This window comes from Protopterus annectens, chromosome 14.part0, assembly GCF_019279795.1.
Source record: "Protopterus annectens isolate FY-2018-M chromosome 14.part0, PAN1.0, whole genome shotgun sequence".
Lineage (NCBI taxonomy): Eukaryota > Metazoa > Chordata > Ceratodontiformes > Protopteridae > Protopterus > Protopterus annectens.
The window spans coordinates 624,861,215-624,884,525 of NC_056748.1; the positions used below are offsets into that span (position 1 = coordinate 624,861,215).

Here is a 23,311-nt window from a genome sequence, read left to right on the forward strand (position 1 = left end):
GTTAATATGATGCTCAGAAGAAAATGTAGTCAGAGTACAAAGGGTATGCCTGGCTGCATCTTAGCTCGTGACATTATTTACTTCATTGTAAATGTTATGTAAATATATGCCTAATAGTGAACTGCGATCAAGCTGTTTACATTTAAAAATGCTTTCTGGGCTTACTAAATGCAAAGAAAACTCACGTTTTTAAAACTGCTGCAGCAGTCATTTGCTATTCTGTATTTGATTCGACATATAGTTGTCACTAAAACGTTTCCGCTTTTACGCATCAAAGTAAAATATCAAAAATTTGACTTGTTAAGAAAACATAATACATTGGGTTAAACTAAAAAAAAAACTGTTTAGCAATCCCGACTATCATAACCACCCATGTTTACCCTCTCATATACCGCCCACTGGTCAGTAGGGTTAGACAGCCGAATAGGCCACCTCCCGTTGCTACGCAGCATGTAGGAGGGGGAGGTGTCCGGAACTTCGTAGTCCTTTAAAAACGCCACACACTGTCCGCTGCAAGGGTAGCAGCTGAGCAGGCGTCGTTGCCGACTTTTCTGACTCCTATAGCTGTCAGCCGTGGTTGCTAAAATCGTTGTTGAATGTTTTCTGTTTTACTTCTGCTACATAAGACAACAGCAAAGTTATTATATTGCTTTGATTGCGTGAACTGGAGCAAAATGGATGCGATATTAAACACTGAACGGCAAGATCTAGAAGATTATTACGGGCTGTTAGGATGCGATGAACTGTCCACGGTGAGCCTGACGTTAGCGCCAATTCCTTATATGCATGAGTTACTCTTTTTGGCAAGTTGTATCAAAAGCGGAGTAAGGATGCAATTTAATTAAGTAACCACATTATTCTCTTTGTTTTATGTCTCCAAATCCCTTTGTAAGTTTAATTGTCCAATTTTACCTCCATACTCTGGTTTTGATTATTTGCGTACCCTTAAGTCTACTGACCGCGAAGATTCAGTCATTTTTTTCATTGTAGTAACATGTTGGGATGGTAAATGTGTAATTTGCTATAACGTTGAATGAGATAATTTAACATGCTGCTGAATTACGATATTCATTTTTACTGTGTGTGCGCGTGATTTATTGTACTAGCTTGAGTAGCCCACTCATGTTCACAACTGAACTGTGAAGCAGAACGTTAATGGTCCCATCCCACTTCCACCCATAGCTTTCAATTCCTATGCCCAGAATCAGGGACAACGCCAAAAAATAAATAAATAAAAAATAAAAAAATGGGTGACAAAGGTCCAAAACAGGGACAGTTCTAAACTATTACTCAAATTAGTTAAAAAGTTAACAGAACAAGAAGTTTTGCTTCAATATGCACTTTCTGGTTAGTATGAAGCATGAAACTCTAAAGCCTTGCATTGTTAATTGACAATAATTCTCAGCAATTTACTGGAAAATCAAATACTTTATGAGGGACAGGACAAAATTAGGGACTACTAAGAACTATGGTCCTGACACATCCATTTGTAGTTACCAAGCCATGAATATAAACAGATTGTAAAGACTGTGTGGAGTTATTTTTAGCTAAATAAATTGCATTTACAAAGACTAACTCAATGACTGTCAATGAGTAGGAGTACATGTGGAAGAGAGTATGTAAAGTCAAAATATAATCAGGTATAAAGATGTCCTTCATTCTACTTTTTTCAAGAAACAATTTGCTCTTCGTCATATGTTAAGGTCATAAGTTTTTGTTTATGTGTTTTAATTGGAAGCACTTTACATAATCGAATTACTGAAATCTCAAATGTCATATGTTCGAGAGCATATGATCAACATTTCAGTAAATCGAATACATAAAAAAAGTTTTAAAAAATAACACTTTACTTCCCTTAAAACATTACGTGCACACAGAGGCAAGGCTTCTTGTACGCTCTGTGTGTACGTAATGTTTTTATCTTTTTTGCGGTGTTGACAGGAAGTGGGAAATCTCCTGTTTTGCGCTTCCGCATACAGCGCGATATGGGAGATTTCCCTTTTCCCCACTGTAGCGCGATCTCGGAGTTGGTATATTTAAGTAGGGGGTGTGTGGGGGGCACAGCCCCCCACATGGGGGATGCAGGGGAAGAAGCCCTCCTGCAAAAGCGATGTTTGACTTTTTTTTTTGGGTTTCATTTAGAAGTTCGAGTTTCCAAAACTCGATCTTTTGGTCTCGACCATGTGAAGTTCGAGATTTTGGGAATTCTAGCTTCTAAAGTGAATCCGTTTTAATTACATTGTATTAGTTCCACCTCACACATAGCCAGTGATCTTTGTACATGTGGGGGGTGGGGTATTCACAAAGAAAACAGTGATCACACCAAAATATTAGCAGTTCTGGTCATGGTAGCGTAAATGCAAAGGAAAGATACATAGTAGTTTCTGTGTTAGAACATTTCATTGTAATTTAAAATGGTTAATGGGCAGTACATTTTATAGGTTAAGTAATAATGTTTCAGCATCGTTATTAAACTGTTCGGCTTTGATTAGCCAAAGAATCCCTTTTTCCAGCTTTCTCAAAATTTATGGCATTTTATTCTACATTCTGTTTTCCCTAATGTCAGAAAAATCATGTGTATCTTTCTGTCTGACACAGTACAGCAAATAAATTAATATTATAAACATTCAGCATGCAATTTCCTGTATACAATATATTCAAAACATAGAAGGTCTGTGTACGTCCTTGTTTGTCCATTTAGTTCTTAAATTTATTGTACTAGAAATGCAATGTCTCCCACAGATTATGATGTCTACAAGCAGATGCTGTGGACAGGGAACATTTAAAACTAATAATCTTTTATGCCTTAATTGTGCTGTGCACTACTGTTAAATACAATTGTTGCAAACTTTTCAGCAGTGTTCTCAGGTGACAATATGCTTAGTGTGTTTATACAAACATAGTGGATGAGTAGGTAGTAAATTATCACTTATAGTGACAATAAATTGATGTGCTACATTACCATCTTTTTGTTGAAATAATACTGTTTTGTGAGATGCTATTAACTTTGTTTGGCATTCTTAATTCTAAAACTGCTGCTTTTTGTAGTAATGAAGAAATATCTTATGGATATAGAAAAGAAATCCCACAAAATTGTAAATAACCTAAACATTAAAAGGGGAAATGGCACTGATTTTGCTTTCTAAATTAAGTACAACTGTACTAAATATGTGTTTTTATTGTATTTAAGTAATCAAACCCTTATACGCAGGGCACACTGTAGTACGAGCAATGGTATAAAAGTAAGTTTGCCAAATATTTACTGTTAAAACTTTTTGTGGCGGATAGTATGTTTTAGTCCTGGAGGAGGACTTTTAAGCAAGAAATACTGAGACAAAGGCTGTCATTAGATCTATTGTGCTGCATTTCCCTATACATGGATAACAGAAGGAGCAAGTAAAAACTAAGTTTGTAGTCCAACTCCATTATTGTGAAGACATCTTCAGATCTATTGTGCTTCATTTCTCTTTACATAGATAACAGAAGGAGCAAGTAAAAATGAAGTGTAAGTGTGTAGTTCAACACCATTATTATGAAGAAATACATTAGAATCTTTAGCACTTCAGCAGACTGTCTCCTAAAAGTTTCTATATCAAGCCAGTTGATATACTGTATCAAGTAACATATTCGCTCATGTGATTATAAACAGTTAAGAATGTAGTATCTATTAACACTGCCTTCTTGTAGTTTTTTAAACATCAGGAAGTAAAGACCCAAGTATCTGTAATCATTTTCTAATTGTTATAAACCTAAACTAGTGTACAATAATACATAATACAGTAGAGTCTTAAGTGGAAAAAATCATACCTTTAGGTAGGTACTATTATGTCATATTTAATTATAAAAATGACTCTGGTCTCTCTATGTTATGTGCCATTGACCATCTTTTGCTTGGTTTTAAGCAAAACATTACTGCACTTGTGAAACTTTTTATACTGCCTTTATGAATATAGAGAAATATCTTACCACTGCATTAATCAGATTAGTGTGAATGAAGTGCACCATAGAATTCTTGTACCTTGACTGTGAAAATACAGACTGTATTCTGAAGCAACTGGGTTGGCTGGAACTGCCTAATCAAATTATATTCCACCAAGTGATTATTGCCCATAAAACCCGTAATTATCCATTTAATACACCAATTCTCACAAGTCTAATCAGCCCATATAAAAATCTCACAAACCTACGCTCAGCAAATAAACTACTGATATCTAGACAAAAGCCCAACAATAAAGCAGGAGATTCCCTTTTTTCTAACACTGTGGGAAAAATATGGAACCTTCTACCTGTAGAACTCACATCTCTTTCTTCAACTGCACTTTTCAAAAAGAAACTCAAATTATACCTTACAACCCACTGGCTATGTCCTTGTACTAACCCTGACTAAGATCTCTCTTCCTGCCATTCTAGATTACAGCACCAATTTAATACTCACTCTATAGCCACTTCAAGACCACTACCTTCTTAGTTAGACTTTTTATACCCTTGAAAGACTGTATTGTTATTTTTCTGCCTTATAGCTCAGTCACTGCCCTGAACTAATTCTCTAGTCTTGCATATATCTATGCTATATTCCTGTGCCTTATTTATAATTTTCTCTTGTCAATCTCATACATCCTTCTCAATACTCTTTCTTCTACTATTTGTTGATCAACTATAAAAAAAAGGGGGGATTTTTCTATATTCCTTTTGCTGTTTTTCTATCATAAATGCTAATTTACCATGTAACACCTGTTGTGTCTGACAAGTGAACTATAACTGAAGTGGTAATATTTTGTTTGTTCTTTTTTTTTATTTTTATGTGGAGCTTTTCTCCACGGGCCTCTACTGAAAATGGACATATATCCAGTTAGACTAGCCCGGCCAACAAATGTAAAATAAAATAAATAAATAAATATTCCCAATATAAAGGAGATTACAATAATAAGAAATGCTGTACTTAACTTTCTGATCATTAATAACTATGAAAAACTATATTCTTACAGTATTTTCTTACAGTACTTTCTTAATAGTTAAGACATCAAAAATTGAAAGGGTATCATACGGGTGGACAAAGATTGAACTCTTGAGCATTATTTGTCCAAAGTCCAACCCGCCAAGGATTGGAGATCCTCCACAGGAAATCACTGTCAGCGAGCTGTGCAGGCAGTGAAGTTCATTTTGGGAGTACTTTCCCCCTTCTTTGAGTTAGTGTGACAGTGAAGTGTTCAGAGGGTGGAGGGGCATGGTTGCCCTCATCAAAAAACATTTAAAAAAGACCTTTGTTTGGAGCTTTTATTTGGGGGGGTATGCAGTTTGGGGATTCCAGTCCCTGGCAAGTTATAATTTGTTCACTAATAGAGGAAGTAAATATAAAGATACAGATGTCTTTATTTGGAATCTTATTATAATCAAAATTAGTGTACAGTGATAAATAATATAATAACCCTGGTAGTTTGTTACTTTATGATGACCAAAACTAACAGCAAAGAACAAACTGGGTAAAACAGCAACTGAACGGCTTAAAGTCCACTTAATTCACCACAACAAATTATATGATAAACCAAAACAAGATTTAATGTAAGCGCTTTCGCTGGAAAAATGTTCCAGCTTCTTCAGACTACACACAGTAAAATACTTAGAAAAAACACCTTTTAAAACAATTAAAAAACAAACTGCCAATAGAGTTCGTTACCCCTCCTGATGTCATACATAAGCATTTAAGAATTAAAGCTACAGGGGGTTACTCCAACTTTATGATGACCATCACAACTTTGATAGACTTTTGGCAATAACTTTGTTTTATAGTTCAGCTACCAAGTTAAAATAATCTGTGACAAAGTACTGAATTGTTTGCTAATTTAGAATTTAAATAGTACAATTTATTTGAATTGATATACAAGATGAACAAGTTGCGACTATTATCAGAAAGGGAAACCTAAATTCTTAGCTCTCAAGAGTAGTACTTACAAAACCATGAAGCTACTGTATTAACCATAGATACTGTTCTGGTTTTCAATGGCAGTTGTATTTTTATTTACTTATGTTTGCTGACCAGGCATACCTCTCAACTGCCTAGAATTTCTCAGAATGTCAAAATTTTTGCCTTATAGTTTTGGTCTGTTCCTCATAAAATTTGTGGTTTTCTGGCAAATCATTGAGGACTGAAGTCACTAAATGACACTAAATAATAACATATATTTGAGTTTCAGACTTCGTATTCTTCAGAAAATACATATTATACCATGATCCCCCCAAAACGTGCACGCTGATTGGCCAGCGTGCCCGTTGTAAATCGAGTTATACTAATGGAAAAAGGTCCGGTCGCCCGGACTTTTTTCCATTAGTATAACTCGGTTTTTTAAAACACTGTCTCGCTATGTTAAATGGGTTTAACATAGCGAGACAGCTTTAAAATAAGCAACGGAGATCTCCGTTGCTTATTTTAAAGCTGTCTCGCTATGTTAAACCCATTTAACATAGCGAAGTGTTTAGCAACGGAGAAAGCAAGATCTCCGTTGCTTTTTAGTGTTCGCTATGTTAAATGAGTTTAACATAGCGAAACAGTTTAAAATAAGCAGCGGAGATGTCCGTTGCTTATTTTAAAACTGTCTCGCTATGTTAAACTCATTTAACATAGGCGAAACACTAAAAAGCAACGGAGATCTTGCTTTCTCCGCTTTTGCTCAACTCTGATGTACTGCGCAGGCGCCGCAGTACATCAGAACTGCCGGATGCCAGACATCTGCGGAAGGGCAGTAAACAGGCATTATACTATGCCATTATTTAAGAAAAGTAATAGTTTCTTTTCTTAAATAATGTCATGGTATAATAGCAATAACCCACTTCTGGGTGTGGGTAATGCTAAATTTACCCACGGTTGGCTTTGTTTGGTCCCTCGGGACCAAACCACACCAACCGTGGGTAAATTTAGCATTACCCACACCCAGGCGTGGGTTATTGCTATAATAGTGCATAAACTATTATTCAAGCAATTTTTTAAGTTTATAGTAGCAATTTTTAAAACCTGTCCCTATTTTTGGGCCTTTGTCCTCACATTATTTCTGGCTTTGTCCAGATTTCTGCACTGAGAGGTTGAGAGATATATGTAGTGGACCCATTTCAGCCACAGGTGGGAAGTTAAAGTATTACAAAAGGTCTTACTAAATAGAAGAGTGAAAGCAAAAATAATTGAGTGTGGATAATAATGGTACACATAAGGTTAATAGTAAATAAAATAATATAGCCCAGAGCTGCAAATTCTGTGCTAGAAGCACAGTGTAAAATGTTGTATATAATATATACAGTATAGCCACAACGGGGCCGGGTTTGTGGTGTGATCTCAACATTTTTTTTTAAGTGGAATAGATTGAGGGTTTAATGGGGTAGTATTTTATGTGAAATCAGCTTTTTTACTTAGCAGTAAAGCCTAGTGGGGCAAATATATGTTGGCTTTGTGCATTCTTTTTCAAAAACTGTATTTTTGCTAAACTTATGTTTGTAGGTGTAGTTCAGCTGTGATTTGGAGTCTGTCATGCTTAAAACTGCAGTCTTAAAGCCAGTAAGTGGTATATTTTGCAATTATTTAAATACAAGTACAAAAGTGCTTTTAAGTCTAGTCAGTGTGTTTGTGTCTATACCAGCTAGTCAGTGTTCATGTGCCATTGGAGTGGGGTCACATGTAAGATATGAGTAACTAATGCCCAGTCTCTTTAGTTCTGTCTCTGATACATTTTCCTTTTAATTCCTGTCTTTGATGGATAGTGTGGGAAAGTTCTATCCAAGTGTGACATTCCTACTTGTTAAATGTTTCCACTTGCAGACTTCTGCTCATTTGCTTGAGGTTCGTAAGAAAGTGTTAGATGTGGTATTTTTTGAATATGCAATGTTTTATCTTTGCTCTGAATACATAGCTTTCTAACTATGAGAAACTATCCTCAGTACTAAACTCTTCATCTGTTCTGTAATAGCAGACAGTCTAAACCACAAGAACCTTCTGGATTTGTCTTCATTTGCCCATGCAAACCATGCCCTCAGTATGTCTTTCTTATGTATTTACATAGTGAAATTCTGACTTTTTAAGTCCAGCTTTGTTTACAGTTATACTATTCCTAATGAGTATACTATACTTATTCATCTGCCTATCAATCTCTGTAACCAGCCTTACCAAGACAACAATGTCCATGCTGTAGCCACACCACACTTGCTAATTATGCAGTCTTCTTCACTGAATTTTTGGTTGGTAGACAATACATGTGGCACCCTAGTACTGGAGTTAAAGGTTGGATTAATTTTTGTTATTTAATAATACAAAAACATCACTGATACTATATTTTAAAGTGATTTATACTAAAAAGTATATACATTGTTTTCTTGCTTATATTAACTGACTTGAAAGAGTCTTTGCGACTAAAATACAGTTGCTTCTCCCGCCACCATGTGTAACTTTTAGCATTTTTTTCACTGTATGGTAATTTACAGCTGTAAGGCAAAATGGTCCCCTATATTACTAACAATGACAAAGGTTCCAGTTTGAGTGAAAACAATGCTGACCCATTATCTTCTTTCTATATCACAGTGATATATTTTGATGTCAATTTTAAATTGGGTTATCTAAAGCTTAATTTCTACAGTAGTTATACTTAGGTACTTGCTAAATATAGAGTAATGTTTGCATTGTCTTTCCTGTCATGTCCCTTGCAGAGCAAATTGTGCATTGTGATGCCGTCTTCAGCTTGCTGCTTGTTGCCACAGACAACAAAAGTGATGAGAAAGAGCTGCTACTTTTATTTTAATTAATTGGAAAGGAGTGTAGCCCATTGCATTTTAGTCTTTTGGATGCACTGGCACAGAGACGTGTTACAAAGGAAACACTGAATTGTTTGCATGAAGATGAATATTTTACCTTGGATTGTAATAACAGTTTACAAATGAGACCCTAGGAAATCTACAGTGCACCAAGTTAGTGTTTCTAATTAATGGAGGCTGGTATTAATAAAGTACCAGGTACCTGTGTAGTGTAAAAGGGCAGGAAGTAGATAGCATGATGTAGACCAAAGCTAATCAGATATGTATTAGGGTGAGAGTAGTGACGATATACTGAGGAAAAGAATGCACAGTAAAACAGAGCTGGAAAGTTGTAGGGAAAAGCAATGCTAAGCTGCCACAATGGGTAAGTAGGAGTACAAACAAGCACATGACCAATGTGGTGGATGTCATCATCAAGGCAGAATAATGCAGCAGAGTTTATACAAATTCATGAGTGTAATGAAGTGCTGCGTAGCTGTCACTACATATAAGCTACAGATAGTCAGCACAGAAAAGTGCCAGCTGACTTCATCATTGAAGTGGAGAGGAAAGGGGGCGATATTAGTGTAGATAAGGGAAATATAAGAAGCAGAGGAAAGCACAAGGGTATCCATAAGGTATGACAGGTGGGGAAGGAAGGGCATTTTTTCTTTGGGTCAGATAACTCCATTTTAAATATGTGGATTGATGAGGAAAGTAGAGAAGAATGGTTGGGGAAGGGATAGAAGGAGAAGAGAAGGTAGCAGGATTAGACAAATATAATATAGACACAGACAGGGGATGATAGTGAACAGACACAGACTGAAAGAGGGTGGGGAGTGTTGGACATTGTACATGGTATTGGAATGCCATGGCATGGAAGAGAACACCAGAATTGGATTAGGGCAGGGGGCCCTGACCAGATGTCATGCTGGCCCAGAAGGCAATATCCAGCCATTGGTCACCTCTGTGACTGATGTTGTGGCAGGCTTCATCTCTGCTGGTCCGATGTTTGGGATTTGCCACTCACTTAACTCAACAACTTCCACCAAGTGGCACTGTATAGGTAGGCATCCAGCTGTCAGTGCTTCTCAGATGCCCCCAGTCTCAGTAAATAATGCCAGGAGACAATAGGAGACCCCTCTGCAGCAGTTTCTGAACAGAAGCACCCCTCCTCAAGAAGTGGACACCTTCAACAGTGTGACCTCTGTCCCCATACTAAGAGACAGAAATTGCATCCACAAATGACTCACTGTCAGAGGTATCAGCTGGCTCATGCCAAGGTGACCTTCTCATCTGCACAATCACCAGCACAACTGGACCTACAGAAGTATGTGAAAAAGAGAATACATTTGAACACACAAGGTACGTAGACAATAACAGTTACAATTATAATTGCATAGTGAAGAACCACACATGGCATATTTACTTAGCTGCTAGGAGAGACGTTCCCACCTCTTGCAATATCCTACTATCACTTACTCCTCAGCTGCTGTAAAAGAAAGTACGCACATGTCAATACACAGGTGCACAAAGAAATGCAACAAAAGGAGGACAAAAAATATATGTCCGTCTCTCCCACTCTCTCTCTCTCTTCTCGTAATCTCTTCCTTCCACTGCCAAATCAAGTCAAGGTGGCACCACCACAGGTTGCTGTAACAGTGCCGGCACTGGTCACCAGAATGGGTGATGCCAATGGCATTACTATCCATCTTGCTCAGGGGGCATCATACTGCCATAGCATGTGCTTAGAAAATTCCTGTGTAGCAGGAACAAGAATATATTACTCATTCTGGTTCATCATGCAGGAACCCTGCCGTTTATGGTGCCTGAGGAATCCATGACTACACATCTTCAATACAGGAGCAAAATAGTAGCCCAGTGCACATGGTCACACATTCAGATATCACATGATTTGTAATGTAACATGCTCTACCAAATTTACACAGTCCAGTGCCATGTTGCTACAGGTCTACAGAGACAGTGTGCATGAGCATACTCCACTGGCATACAAAGCTTTTGAAGCATCAACTGGTCTGAGTAGTACATTGCATTCTGGATGCAATTCAGAGTCAGTGGCACTAAAATTCTTCATTAGTATAACAACCATGTATGGGGCACTGATCAACATTATTTTATGCATGGGTGTCATTCTTATGAGAGCACTTACATTTTAAATTCTGTAAAATCCAAAATTTCATACCTTCTAATGTACTCCATAGTGTAGTCAACATCAGTAGTGGATGGCAGTTACAGTAAGGCAGATATTATGGGGTATGGTGATGAGTGATAATGGCATGGTATGGTCATGTACATTTGTGGTGGTGTTGCAGACCATGGTCACCAGGCACCTAGGAAAGGACAGGATTCAAGGGCCATAAAGACTCCTGTATGTAGGGGTATGAATGGCAATGCATTGTAAGGGGAAAGATGGTCACAGGCTGTGTACACCACTACATAGGACCAAGAGGTAGATGCAGGGTGGGGTGTAGGGAGATGATGCCCAATGCAGCAGAGTGCATAGGGGGATGTTGTATGTAGCAGAGCATGCATAGGGGGATGTTATATGCAGCAGAGCATGCATAGGGGGATGTTGTTTGTAGCAGTACAAAAGATGGCTAACTTGCTGCAGAATGGGGGAAGGGAGTCAGTGGTCATAGGTAGATAAGTTCCACAGACTACCTGACACACCCATTAATTGACATGTAATGTATAGATGTACAGGGCTTACCATAAGCCTCTAGGAGTAGCAGTGGTTGAAATGTCTGCCAGTCAGGAGATAAATGGATTATCAGACCTTTGGAATGAAAGGCATGTGCAGCCTGGGCAAACATGCCATGGACAAGGTGTACTGGATTCAGGTGTAGCAGGGAGTAGTACAAAATGCAGTGTTGCTGGCAGCCATAATAGATCTCTGCAGAGGGTGCTGAGAGGTGTAACTAATATGACACTTCATGTACTGGATAAGGCATGGGACATTGATAAGGACATGCCTATCACAGGAGGTGGACCACAAATACAGTTGCAGCTCACAGTGATGGAAGTGCTCCTGCTGTTCGTGTCTTGGTGAGGAAGGAGCAGACCCTCATACCTTGAGGTAGTTTGTATGTGTGAGATTTGAAAGCTGCAACCACTTAAGTGTCATTAGGGGGTGATGCAGGTTAATACTACCCAGTACAAGTCTGTGTGGTCCAATGAAGTGCATTTGTAATGGGATCAGTTCACTAAGGAAAGGGAAGTTCAGTCTGCCTCTGCTTTCTGGTACCTGTGGCTTGCTACTGTAACAACGTGCATGTCACGATATGTGTGTATTCCAAATGGTATGTATGGGTAGTGTTGTCTGCCTCTATGCATGCCATGGTGGGTAGTTTAAGCATATGTGTAATTGCTGCCAAAGGGAACGTGTGTTTGTGCTTTCACATAAGTTACACTGGTGGTGTACCAGCACAATGGGAAAGCATATGCCTGATTTCAGTAGGTCTCCTAAGGCTGGGAACTGTCTGTAACACTGTCCTGAGAAGCATCACCTGCATCACCAACACTGCAGGCCCCTGTGATGGTACATTTTGAACTCACAACATCATTATTGCATGGCTTGACAGCCATCTTGTGACTCTGCTTTCCATGAGTTCCCAGCCCATATGGCCTCTGACATGTGCATAGCCACTACAGGGGAGAGGCTGGGAGATTTTTGATGCTTCTATAACTCCAGATCAATCCCTGATCGAGGTGCAGTGCTGCATAAATCAGCAAGTGTGCATTTCAGAAATCCAGCTGCTACCAACAGCATTGAGGAGATTGAGTGTGCTGCATGGCTTGTATGATAATGTACAACAAGTACATAGTGACTTGGGGTATAGAGATAGGGAGAAGATATTGCTGATCAGATGTCTGGTGGCTACTTCTCTCCAGTCTGCTTGCGCAGACTGTGGAGTGCATGGCCATAGGAGGTGTGGATGTGAGGTGGCTGGGCGGTTCTACCTGACTTCGTCGACAGCGCAGAAGACATCATCGACAGCTCCAGAAGCAGATCGAAGTTTAAGAAGACCGACGCGATCGCGAGTGGCAGAACATCGACAATGCAGAAGCACGACACTAACGAACCGACACGACGGATGACATGCGACCGAACGAGGATGAATGGATGTATGATGGGTGGGTGTGAGCAGGGGGAGTATGCGTAGTAGGCGGCTGCGGGTGAGGAGTAAAAGTGGACGTGTTAGGGTGGGAGAAAGGGGGTGGGTGTGAGTTTAGGGGTTAGAGGCGATAGGGGTGGGTTAAGTGAGTTAGGGTTAGCGAGGGGGCGGGGGCGGGAGTTAGGGTTAGGGGAGGGGGGAGCGGGTAGCGCGATGGTGTGCGGACCTTAGGGTTAGGTGATGTGGTTGTCGGTGTTGTGTGGTTTCGGCTATGTCAGGTAGAACCGGCTGGGCATATGCCACCCTTATACACACTACATAAACCACTGCTAAGACAGCTTAACTGTCAATTGTGGACATCTTGCTGCCTTACCCATCCACTGATGTTCTCACAGCTGAGGGTGGCAACACTCTTCAGGCTGCACACCTGAGATGAATTGCTAGGTTACTCATGAACAGTCCTGTATTCTCCTCCTTTGTTATCACCTGTGGGCACATGCAGCTCCATGCCTGGTCATGGACATTGACCACGTTATAAATGACAAATTTGTGGTGGTTCCTAACATGGGACACCTCATGAGGGTGCATGTACTTGATCCTATAGTTCTACACCACCCTAACACAAACTGCATCAAGCACTGAAACTGCAGGCCACTACAGTGGATATCACCAATGATCAGGACACAGCAGCCCCCTGTACTGGAAAATGTGATCGTAAACTTCCATCAACCAAACAGCAGAGTAAATCGCTACTACATTCACCTCTCATGACATTACCTGCCATGGTGGCATTGCTATCAGCTGTCACTTTGTCTTCCCCAACCACATGAGCAATGTGCCCTGCCCACTCCCTAGTATGTGTGAGTATGGTTTTATGTGGTACAGGATGCAGTGCTTTTGGCACTTCCTTGCATGGCCTTGATATGATACCGCGGGCATCATTTTATTCTGTGTGCTCTTTATCAAGGCCTGTAGTTATGTACCAGATGCTGCCTCTTCTCCATTGCAGAGATAAATTGCCCCAACTCTGTCCCTCATGTGGTACTGCCGCTGCCTCTTCATCCACAGTCTGTACAGTATGCTCTTCCATTGCTGTTCTTACTGCTGCGTGGAGTCCTGCCAGGATGTTTCCGCAGCACCATATCATACAACATGGCATACAGCACAGAGATGTTGCTACAAGTGTTTTGTGCATATTGATGTGTCCTGCTTAATGTGTCAAGGTAGTAGAGGCATCCCTTCTGTTGTCCAGACACACACTCAGTGATATTACAAGTTGTGCATGGCTGATCTACATCATCTCCGACATGGTCTGGGGCTTGTGGATGGGGGTCATCATCCACATCTCCAAAGCATATCTAGCACCACCTGCAACTCACAACCATGACACCATTATTTGTAGCCTGCTCCTTGCTTGCATTAAAACTGTGTATATTGCCATATGCAATTTGGTTGTGTGTATATGAACTGACTAGTTCCCCTGTTTGAGCTTGTATTATAAGTCAGATGTATACCATAAATGTGACTTGTGAGAACTGCCAGGTGCACAGATTAATTGTATATATATATATATATATATGTATATATATATATATATATATATATATACACCTCCTTCAATGGTATCAACTCTCACTCGTCCACAAACCAGTAAACCATCTACTAAATGTCCCATCCCTCCAGAATCTACTCCAGCCCTATCGCATCACCAGACCACTAAGATCCAGCAACGAAAATCACTTGCAGATCATTAAAGCTAATAACTCTGATGGTGAAGCACTATTCTCTTGCACCATAGCCAAATTATGGAACTCCCTCCCACCCACAATTACCTCCATATCATCATGCACCCACTTCAAAACTTTACTAAAAGCGCACCTAAAAACATGCTGGCTATGCCCTTGCAACTCCCACTCTAATATAACCCATCCCATCCAACCACTACCTTTCTTTCCACTCCACTAACTACCTTGATTATAGCAAGCTCAGATGCTCATAAGCCTGGTACTTATTATACAGCAGGAACTTCTTATTGTAACATTTGTTAATGTCTGTTATGTACTTCACAGATAAAGATTCTAGTTGTCTACTGATGTACTATGTTCTTCATCAGTAAATATGTTGTAAGTAATTGCTATGTAAATTGTTAACCGCTATGTAATCCAATGTAACTACTGTCTGTTTATTTTAACTGTGGAGCTTTCCTCCCCGGGCCTCCGCTTAAAATGGACCTATGTCCAGTCGGACACTCCCAGTCAACAAATATAAATAAATAATACATAAATAAATTATATATATTTATATATATATATATATATATATATATATATATATATATATATATAAAATTCTCTGGACTTTACAGTGGCAGTATATGGAATGGAAGTCCTAACTATTGCTGTAGTGTGATGGGACGTTGATAGCAATGCATGTACAATCTGTGGCTCCCAGGACCTCAGGAAAAACTGTGGTGTGAAATGCAAGCATAGTGGTGGTGGTTGTCTCTCCTGCAGTCCTGGGACACCATATATGCTACTTCACGTACTGCATCATGATGTCAAGAAACTGATACAGCGTACACAAGGCTGATGCCTGTGATATGCCTGACATGTTTCCTGTAGGTCACTGGAATGTCCCTATGGCTAAGATGGTTAATGACATACTTAACATTGTGTGTGCAGTGGGATGGGCAGTCCACATATACCCCACGATTCTGCTTGCGGGCAACACAGATCAGCTATGTTTCATGTGGAATCTCTGTCTACCCGATATCAGTCTGTAGTCAGCTGGTTCATGAGGTACTGGTATGCAAAGCACTGATAATACTTTCTGGAATGGTGTGGATGGCTGCAAACATTGTATACAGTGGTGCTGTTAGAAGACAGTAACCCATGTTGTCCAGCAATAGCCAGTGCTACTTGTAGCATATTCATAGCTCTGTACATAAAAATATCTAGTGCTCAGAACAAACTTGCATCACAGTGCAGTGTGCCTGTTTTATACATTTCTGAGTCACTATGCCACATTTGATGTAATCATTTGCATTATCAATGTACCTCATTTATGAGGGTTCCTCTTTTCTATATCATTATGTGGTCATCTGCGTGCTGTGCTATTTTTCAAACTGTGCAGCCACACTATCTCTCAAAAATCGCCCATACTCTTTGTGATGCTACTACCTTAGCTAATTCATGCTGCCCATCACATTAAATGTCTGAATCCTGACCACAGTTTAATTTAATTTCATTGTCACGTGCATATCCAAAATAAAAATTAGAAAAATATTTTTAAGAAATTAGTAAAGGTTGGAATTACATTATAGGCAGCTACGATAATAAACTGTTAACATGCTTTATCTTGCTGCTTTGGGTGTAATTCATTTATTTTTCATTTTAACCAAACTAATTCTTTCAGCTAACCTTTGATTTAAAGGAAGCACATGTCTAGTGTTTGTTTCACTGAATTTTATTTCACCCCAACCACTTCGCTGAAAATTCATTTCACTGAATCTCATTTCGCTGGAATGCAGTTAGTATATTTGACACTGTGTAGAGTACTGTAAGGCAAGTAAAAGGTATATGCCCTTTTCCCCACTGTAGTGCTATCCTGGAGTTAGTATATATAGTTAGAGTGTGTGTGTGTGTGTGTGTGGGGGGGGGGCACAAACCCCACATTGGGGTGGGGGGGGCATAGCCCCCCCCCCCCCACTATTTAGTTTGAGTACATATTGTCTTCTGGAGACAGTCATTGGTGTTGTAACTATGCATGTCTATTTTTTAAAATGTATTGTTTTGAAGTTTTTGCTAAATAGAATATAAATTTATTTTATTATTTATTTATTTTACATTTGATGACTAGGAAAGTCCGGCTGGACACATGTCCATTTTCAGCAGAGGCCCGGGGAGAAAAGCTCTATTTTACATACAATGGAGTAACATACAATACAGGCATATTAAGATTAGTAGGTATCTACAGTACTATGTTGTCACACTTCTTAGTATATTTTGTACATAGTACATTTATAAATTCTGAGCATGCATTTATTTAGCATTTATAGATATAATATTTTGCAGTTATACTTTCATAAGGTCACATTAGAATTAGAAACTTGGTGGGAAAAGTTGTTGCTTGTATTTTTGTCTTTACCCAGGGGTGTTACAGGAGCATAGCCAGTTGTTTGAAAGGTAGGTATTTAGGAGTTTTTTTAAATTGTGTAGTGGATGTATTGGATGTGAGGGTGGCTGGTAGAGAGTTCCAGACTTTGGAGATGTAGTAGCTAAAGAGAGATTTCCCTGCTTTGCTTTTATATATGGTGACGTCTAAAAGGTTAAGGGTGCTAGATCTCAAAGTTCTTGTTGTGGTGTGAGGTCGTATAAGATGTTGGAGGGGTGGGATGTTGTCTGGGCAGTAGTATAGCTTATGTGCTAGTGACAGTTGATTGAGTTGAAGTAGTAGAGGGAGTTCTAACCAGTTCACTTTTTTGAGAGCAGTGCAGTGATGTGTTTTATATGTAGATTCTGTAGCAAATCTAGCTATCTTATTGTAGCAGGATTCTAGCTTGTTTAGGTCAGAATTACAAAGGTTGGTTAGTACTGGGGATGCATAGAGGAGGGTGGCTAACAGATGTGTCCTGGCTATAGTGGTTCTAGCTTGGTTTGAGAGAAATTGTTTGTTACGATAGAGCAGGTCTATTTTTTGTGGGCTTTCTTGATAGTTTGGGCTGTGTGCAGGTCGAATCTTAGGTTGTTGTCTATTTCAACACCTAAAAGTTTGGTTTGGGTAGTTGGGGTGATTACAGTTTTGTTATCAGAGGTGACTGTGAAGTTGTCTGTTGGAGGGGGGGTATTATGAGAAGAAAAGAGTAGTAGTTTTGTTTTATTTGGGTTAAGAATAAGCTGATAGTTAGTGAACCAGGTTTCAGCTAATGAGAAAGCATTTTGTGTTTGTGAGTGAAGGAGGTCTAGAGTGGGGGCTGCACATATGATAGTGGTATCATCTGCATATTGAATAACTGAGGCCCTGGGGGTGGAGGATGGGAGTTGATTGGTGAATAGAGTAAAGAGCAATGGGCCTAGGATGGACCCTTGGGGGACTCCTAAGGATACTAGTAGTAGGGGGGGTAGTTGGTTTTGCCATTTACTGTCTGATGCCGACCTGATAGATAGCTCTTAAACCATGAAATGGAGGGGGTACTGAGGTTTAGGGTAGAGAGTGAATTGAGGAGTCTGTTGTGGTTTACCATATCGAAAGCTTTAGATAAGTCTAAAAATATGGCTGAGACAAGTTGTCCATGATTTCTATGGTAATTAATGGTGTTAGTGAATGATATAAGTGTGGTGGATGTACTGTGGAAGGGTCTGAAGCCATGCTGGTTTTTAGATAGCAGTTTGTTTTCTAGGAGGTAGTTCATAAGTTGAGTGTGTATGACCCTTTCTAGGATTTTAGATAGGGGTGGTAAGATAGCAATTGGACGATAGTTATTGAGTTCAAAGGAGTTGCCTCCTTTGTGTAGCGGTATTATATGGGAGGTTTTCCATAGTTAGGGTACTTTGCACTCTGTAATAGATCTGTTAATGAGAATAGCCACAGGATAGACTATGGCTGTTGCTGCTATTTGGAGGTATTCTGTGGGTAGGTTGTCCGCAGCCGGGGTGGTGGGTTTGAGTTTTTGGAGGAGTTTTAGGATGGTTTTGATAGATTCTCACTGAAAGCTAAACTGGGAGCTGCTAGCTTGTGTTTCCATTATGGTAGGTGTACCTGTTGGGGTTGGGTGAGTGGAGTTAATTTGGTTATTAGCTAGGGCCTGGATTGCCTCAGTAATGTATTTGTTAAACTGTGCGGGGATGTTATCAAGGTTGTTCCTGGTTTTGGATGTGGGGGTAGTAGTTTTCCCAGGCTGCAATACAGAGTTGACTGCAGCCCAGAAATTTTTGGGGTTTTTGGCATGTTTATCTTGTAGATTTTGGTAATAGGTGATTTTGTCTATTTTGATGAGTTTCTTGGCCTTGTTGCACAGTTCTAAGTATTTTTGTTTTGCAATTTGGGTTTTGTTTTTGTGATATTGATCCCACGCATTGTTCCTTTCTTTGAGAATAGTTTTGGTGGGTTTAGTTAACCAGGGAGCATATGTAGCTTTTATTCTAGTGGTTTGGCGGGGGGGGGGGGGGCATGCTGGTTCACTATGTTTAGAAAGGTTGAATTAAAGAGTTGCAGTGCATCATCTAGTAGTAGCTGTTTTAAAGAGGTCCAATTACAACTTTTTAGGTCATTGTCAAAGGCACTAGGGTTAAAGTTCTTTTTGTTCCTGACTTCTTTATGTGTTACTTGGCTTATATGTGGAGGTTTGGTTCTTAGTAGATATGTTGGTTGGTGATAAAACAAACAAGGTTGGTTGTTTGGCTGTGCCACCCACACCCCCACAACTATACATATACTAACTCCAGGATTGCACTACAGTGGGGAAAAGAGCATATACCTTTTAGTTGCCTTACAGTACTCTACACAGTGCCATGTATACTAAGTTCAGTTCAGTGAAATGAGTTTTCAGTAATTTGGTTTTCAGTGATGTGGTCGGGGTAAAATGAAATTCAGTGAAATAAGATTCAACAAAACAAAGTAGACCCGTCTAGTGAACTTAACTTGTTAACAAATGAATTGGAAGTCTGTAAAGTGATAAAATAAGTAAATAGACAAGGAGGCCTACAGCTGAGACTGATTTGTTTAACCATTAGATATTCATTTGAGAAATGTTTATTTTTTCCTACTTTTGATTTTGTTTAACAGTTCTGGTTACAAAAACATTTATGTTTTAACCTAATGATTCTTGGAGTTTGCCTGCATGTTTGTATATTTTGCAGTGCTTTACCTCTCTGTTACAGACTGTGAAGACTGTGTTTTGGTTTTAACTTACAGTAGGATTTATAGGTTCATAGACCATTACTAGCCTAGTGACCACTAGGCCCCTTACAAGCCTAGCTGCACACCCCAGATCACTGGGGTCCTGAATATCATGGGCGTCTATATGGGGGGGGCATTTTAGTAATGAGGTAACTAAGGATTTGTATGGGGGGGATGTTAGCTAGGCACAGTGGTGCAGTGGTTAACATTGTCAGCTCACAGCAAGAGGTTCTCCGGTTCGATTCTCGGCTGGGGTGCCTTCTGTGTGGAGTTTGCATGTTCTCCCTGTGTTCGCGTGGGTTTCCTCCGGGTACTCCGGTTTCCTCCCACATTCCAAAGACACGCATCTGGAGCATTTCTCCCCGGGCCTCTGCTGAAAATAGGCTCTGTGGAACCTAGTCGGACATTCCCGGTCAACAAATGTTAAATAAATAAAAAAATAAAAATAATACTTTTCTTATTGACTGCCTTAGTCTGTAAGAGGCATGGGGGCCAGACCAGAGGTCAATTTATTATTTATTATCTAATTGTTAAGGTTTCATTTGAATAGGGTTAGGGATGAATACCATTTTACATGGCCAGGGAGCCTATTCCATAGTACAGGGATCCTTTGGCACACATATCTGTCTCTCCAGCATGTTCTGTTTATGTCACAAGTGAAGTTCCGATCCCTAGATCTTGTGTTTCTAATGCTGTTTATTTTGCACATGTGCAACAGATCCATCAGGGCTAGGTCTGAAGAAGCTCTGTAAGCCAGGCAAAGATCCCCTCTCAGCAGCCTGTAGGAGACTGAATAAAAAGACAGAGTCTCTAGTCGATCAGTGTAGGATAGGGTATTCATGCCCTGAATTCTCTTGGTGAGAAAACTTTGTGGGAGTTCCAACTGTTGCAAGTGTCTGATTCGCTAAGTGCCGAAGGAAGCATGGTATTCAATGATAGGTCTGATAAGGACCGAGTAGAATAGTGCTATAACTTTCTTGGACGCGGATGCCATACCCTTAACTATAAGTTGGGAACATAGAATGGTTTCCTTACTATCTTAGCTATATGTTGGTCAAAGGTCAGATTGCTGTCTACATATGCTCACAGATCTCTTACTACTGGGTTGATGCTTTAGAGTGCTTTAACTTCAGTTGACAGTTTCCCAAAGGTCATTATAATGCATTTTTGGCACTGAGTTTTAGGCCATGGCTTTGGCACCATAAACACAATATTCCCTCTGTAGGTCATGTTTGCAAAAAGAAAGCCTGTAAAGTACCAAATGTGATTCAAAAACAGTATCATAAAAGGTTACCTAACAGTTGTACTTTCATGCAGTGACAAGACTAATGTTTCACGAGTCATACACAGATCAGCAGTGGCATAAGCTTATAGTAGCCATGTGTTTCAGAAACAGGCGTACCGAGCACTACAGCCTTCAGTGGAGACTCTAGTGCAAAGTGGAAAAGTAAGGCCTACTAACTAGACAAAAGTCACTGCCCAGAATCATAAGTGCAGACATCTCTCTGGTTCTGCAGTGTTGAAGGATGGAACTCTGAGACTTAGATGACCTAAGTTTGATTAGTGGGTCGAGTGCTGGAGGAGCAAGATGAGGGGGAGCAACAGAAACTGTCAGCTTGCCCATTTTGGGAGGGAGAGTGTGGTTACTTCCTGTGACCTGGCACTCCCCCAATGATGGGGGCAGTACTATATTTGCAAGGCAGATTGCCAGAAAACGTATCTTGGGTGTGCTGAAACTAACCAGCACTCTGTGTGGTGATGTGCATGATATCAGTAGCCCCTCCTATTTAGACTTTGGAAACAAATTCCCTACTTGACTGTGTGGATGTCAGTATACTAGGGTGTCCTGATCTACACTCCATCATACATTTAAGTGTTCTTTCAGAATGAGGCTCCCAAGGAGGGGGATGAGGGAGATCAAGTGAGACAGGTGTTGGGGAGAGGATAGACTGGAAGGTCAAGGAGGGAATTCTGGACAGAGATTAAGGCTGACATCTGCTAGGGCCAAAAATATAAATAAATAAGTAAATAAAATATGGTATTATCACCATTAGCAGTACTAAAGAGAAGTAGGAATGCAGGAACATACACACACCCCTCTCCAAGGAAAACCCTGCACACAGAAATGCAAATGTTGCAAACCACAGACACCACTGATACATCTGAATAGCAGCAGTAATATAGTCTGCACATGCACAGACAATACAAGCAGTGCCTAGAAACAGTACAACAGTAACTGTTAAAACCGATCCAGTGCACAGCAATTGCACAATATCAGGGAGTCATGCTTACATGCTCCACATGTTATCTAGGCCAGGGCATTAAGGATGTGTAATGCTGTAGGAGGGCAAAGTAACCCATGGAGTACAAAAGTCTAATGGAATGCAAATGCTGGCCATTATTTTGTAGTGGGTATTGAGACTGATGTAGAACACTTATTTCTTATAATTTACAACTCATTAGAACAATTAAATGGCAAGTGCAATACCTACAAGCCACCTAGGTGGTGTAATTCTTGTTTTCCATGTTCTTGTCTAATAAATGTTTAAATTAGTTGATGCTTACTTCCTGTTATTTCTATATTGACTGAATTCCAACCACTACTACCCTACAGTTAAACCAGTTTTCTAGCCACTTTGCTTTACATTGGATAATTTGCAGTTTTAGTTGGCAGTATCTGAGATTTGTACGTACTGAAACTCCTACTAGTCTTAGTTCTTTGAACACCGTTTTGTCTGCATACACTTTATGTACTACAATAATATCTGTCCTCCATCTTCTATAGGAAAGACTGCATGCATTATTTCATGATTCTTAGCCTTCCCTCTTAGGAGTGATTCCTTATGTGTGGAAAATTCTTGTTGAATTACTTTTGGATTTTCTGTATCTTTTTTTTGTGTAGCACGTTCATACTAATTAATTAGAGCTGCCATTAATGCCTTTTTAGTTTTTTTGACCTTATAAATTTGTGTATGCAACAAGATATTCTAAGTGTTCTCTTAAATATAGTGTCTTTATGCACTTCAAATGTTAATACCGCTGTAATACTTGCCAGGGATGGGAATTATGCAGGGACTTATACTTCAGTGGCCTTGTTTAATCCCAAGGTGAAACCCAAGGGATTTGATTAAGATTCAAAGTAGAAGTAAATTCCTGCATATCTTCCATCCATGGCATATAATCTTGTTATTAAACCATACCAGAACATTTAACTTTTATGTTGGTATTAGTTCACAAAATTTGAGTGTTAAGCATGAACAGTGACGTACACTGCAGTAGCCCAAGTTCATGAATCTTTGTTGAATGCAGAAACATTTTAGCTTGTACAAAACTGATGTGGAATGTTTGGATGACTGTTTTCTCTGGAGGGAGGATCTCATGCTTCATCATGCAAAGAAATGTACTTTGAGTCTCTGTTTTAGTTTTTGTGAGCTCTCTGGATCTTGAGAAAACACTGCAGAATATGTATTTGGTATTGTGTATTTCTCAATGTGAATGGCACTTTGTTTCTT

General features: G+C 39.6%; 1 protein-coding gene across 1 annotated transcript in view; it reads left to right on the forward strand.

Annotated features, from left to right (window-relative positions):
- The first annotated feature begins 482 nt into the window (after nt 1-482).
- Nucleotides 483-23,311, forward strand: part of DNAJC12 (DnaJ heat shock protein family (Hsp40) member C12) — a 314,683-nt gene continuing 291,854 nt past the window's right edge. The window contains exon 1 of the mRNA XM_044056381.1: nt 483-752. Coding sequence (XP_043912316.1) covers nt 597-752 — 156 coding nt within the window. The 5' untranslated portion in view covers nt 483-596. The remainder of the gene's footprint in view (nt 753-23,311) is intronic.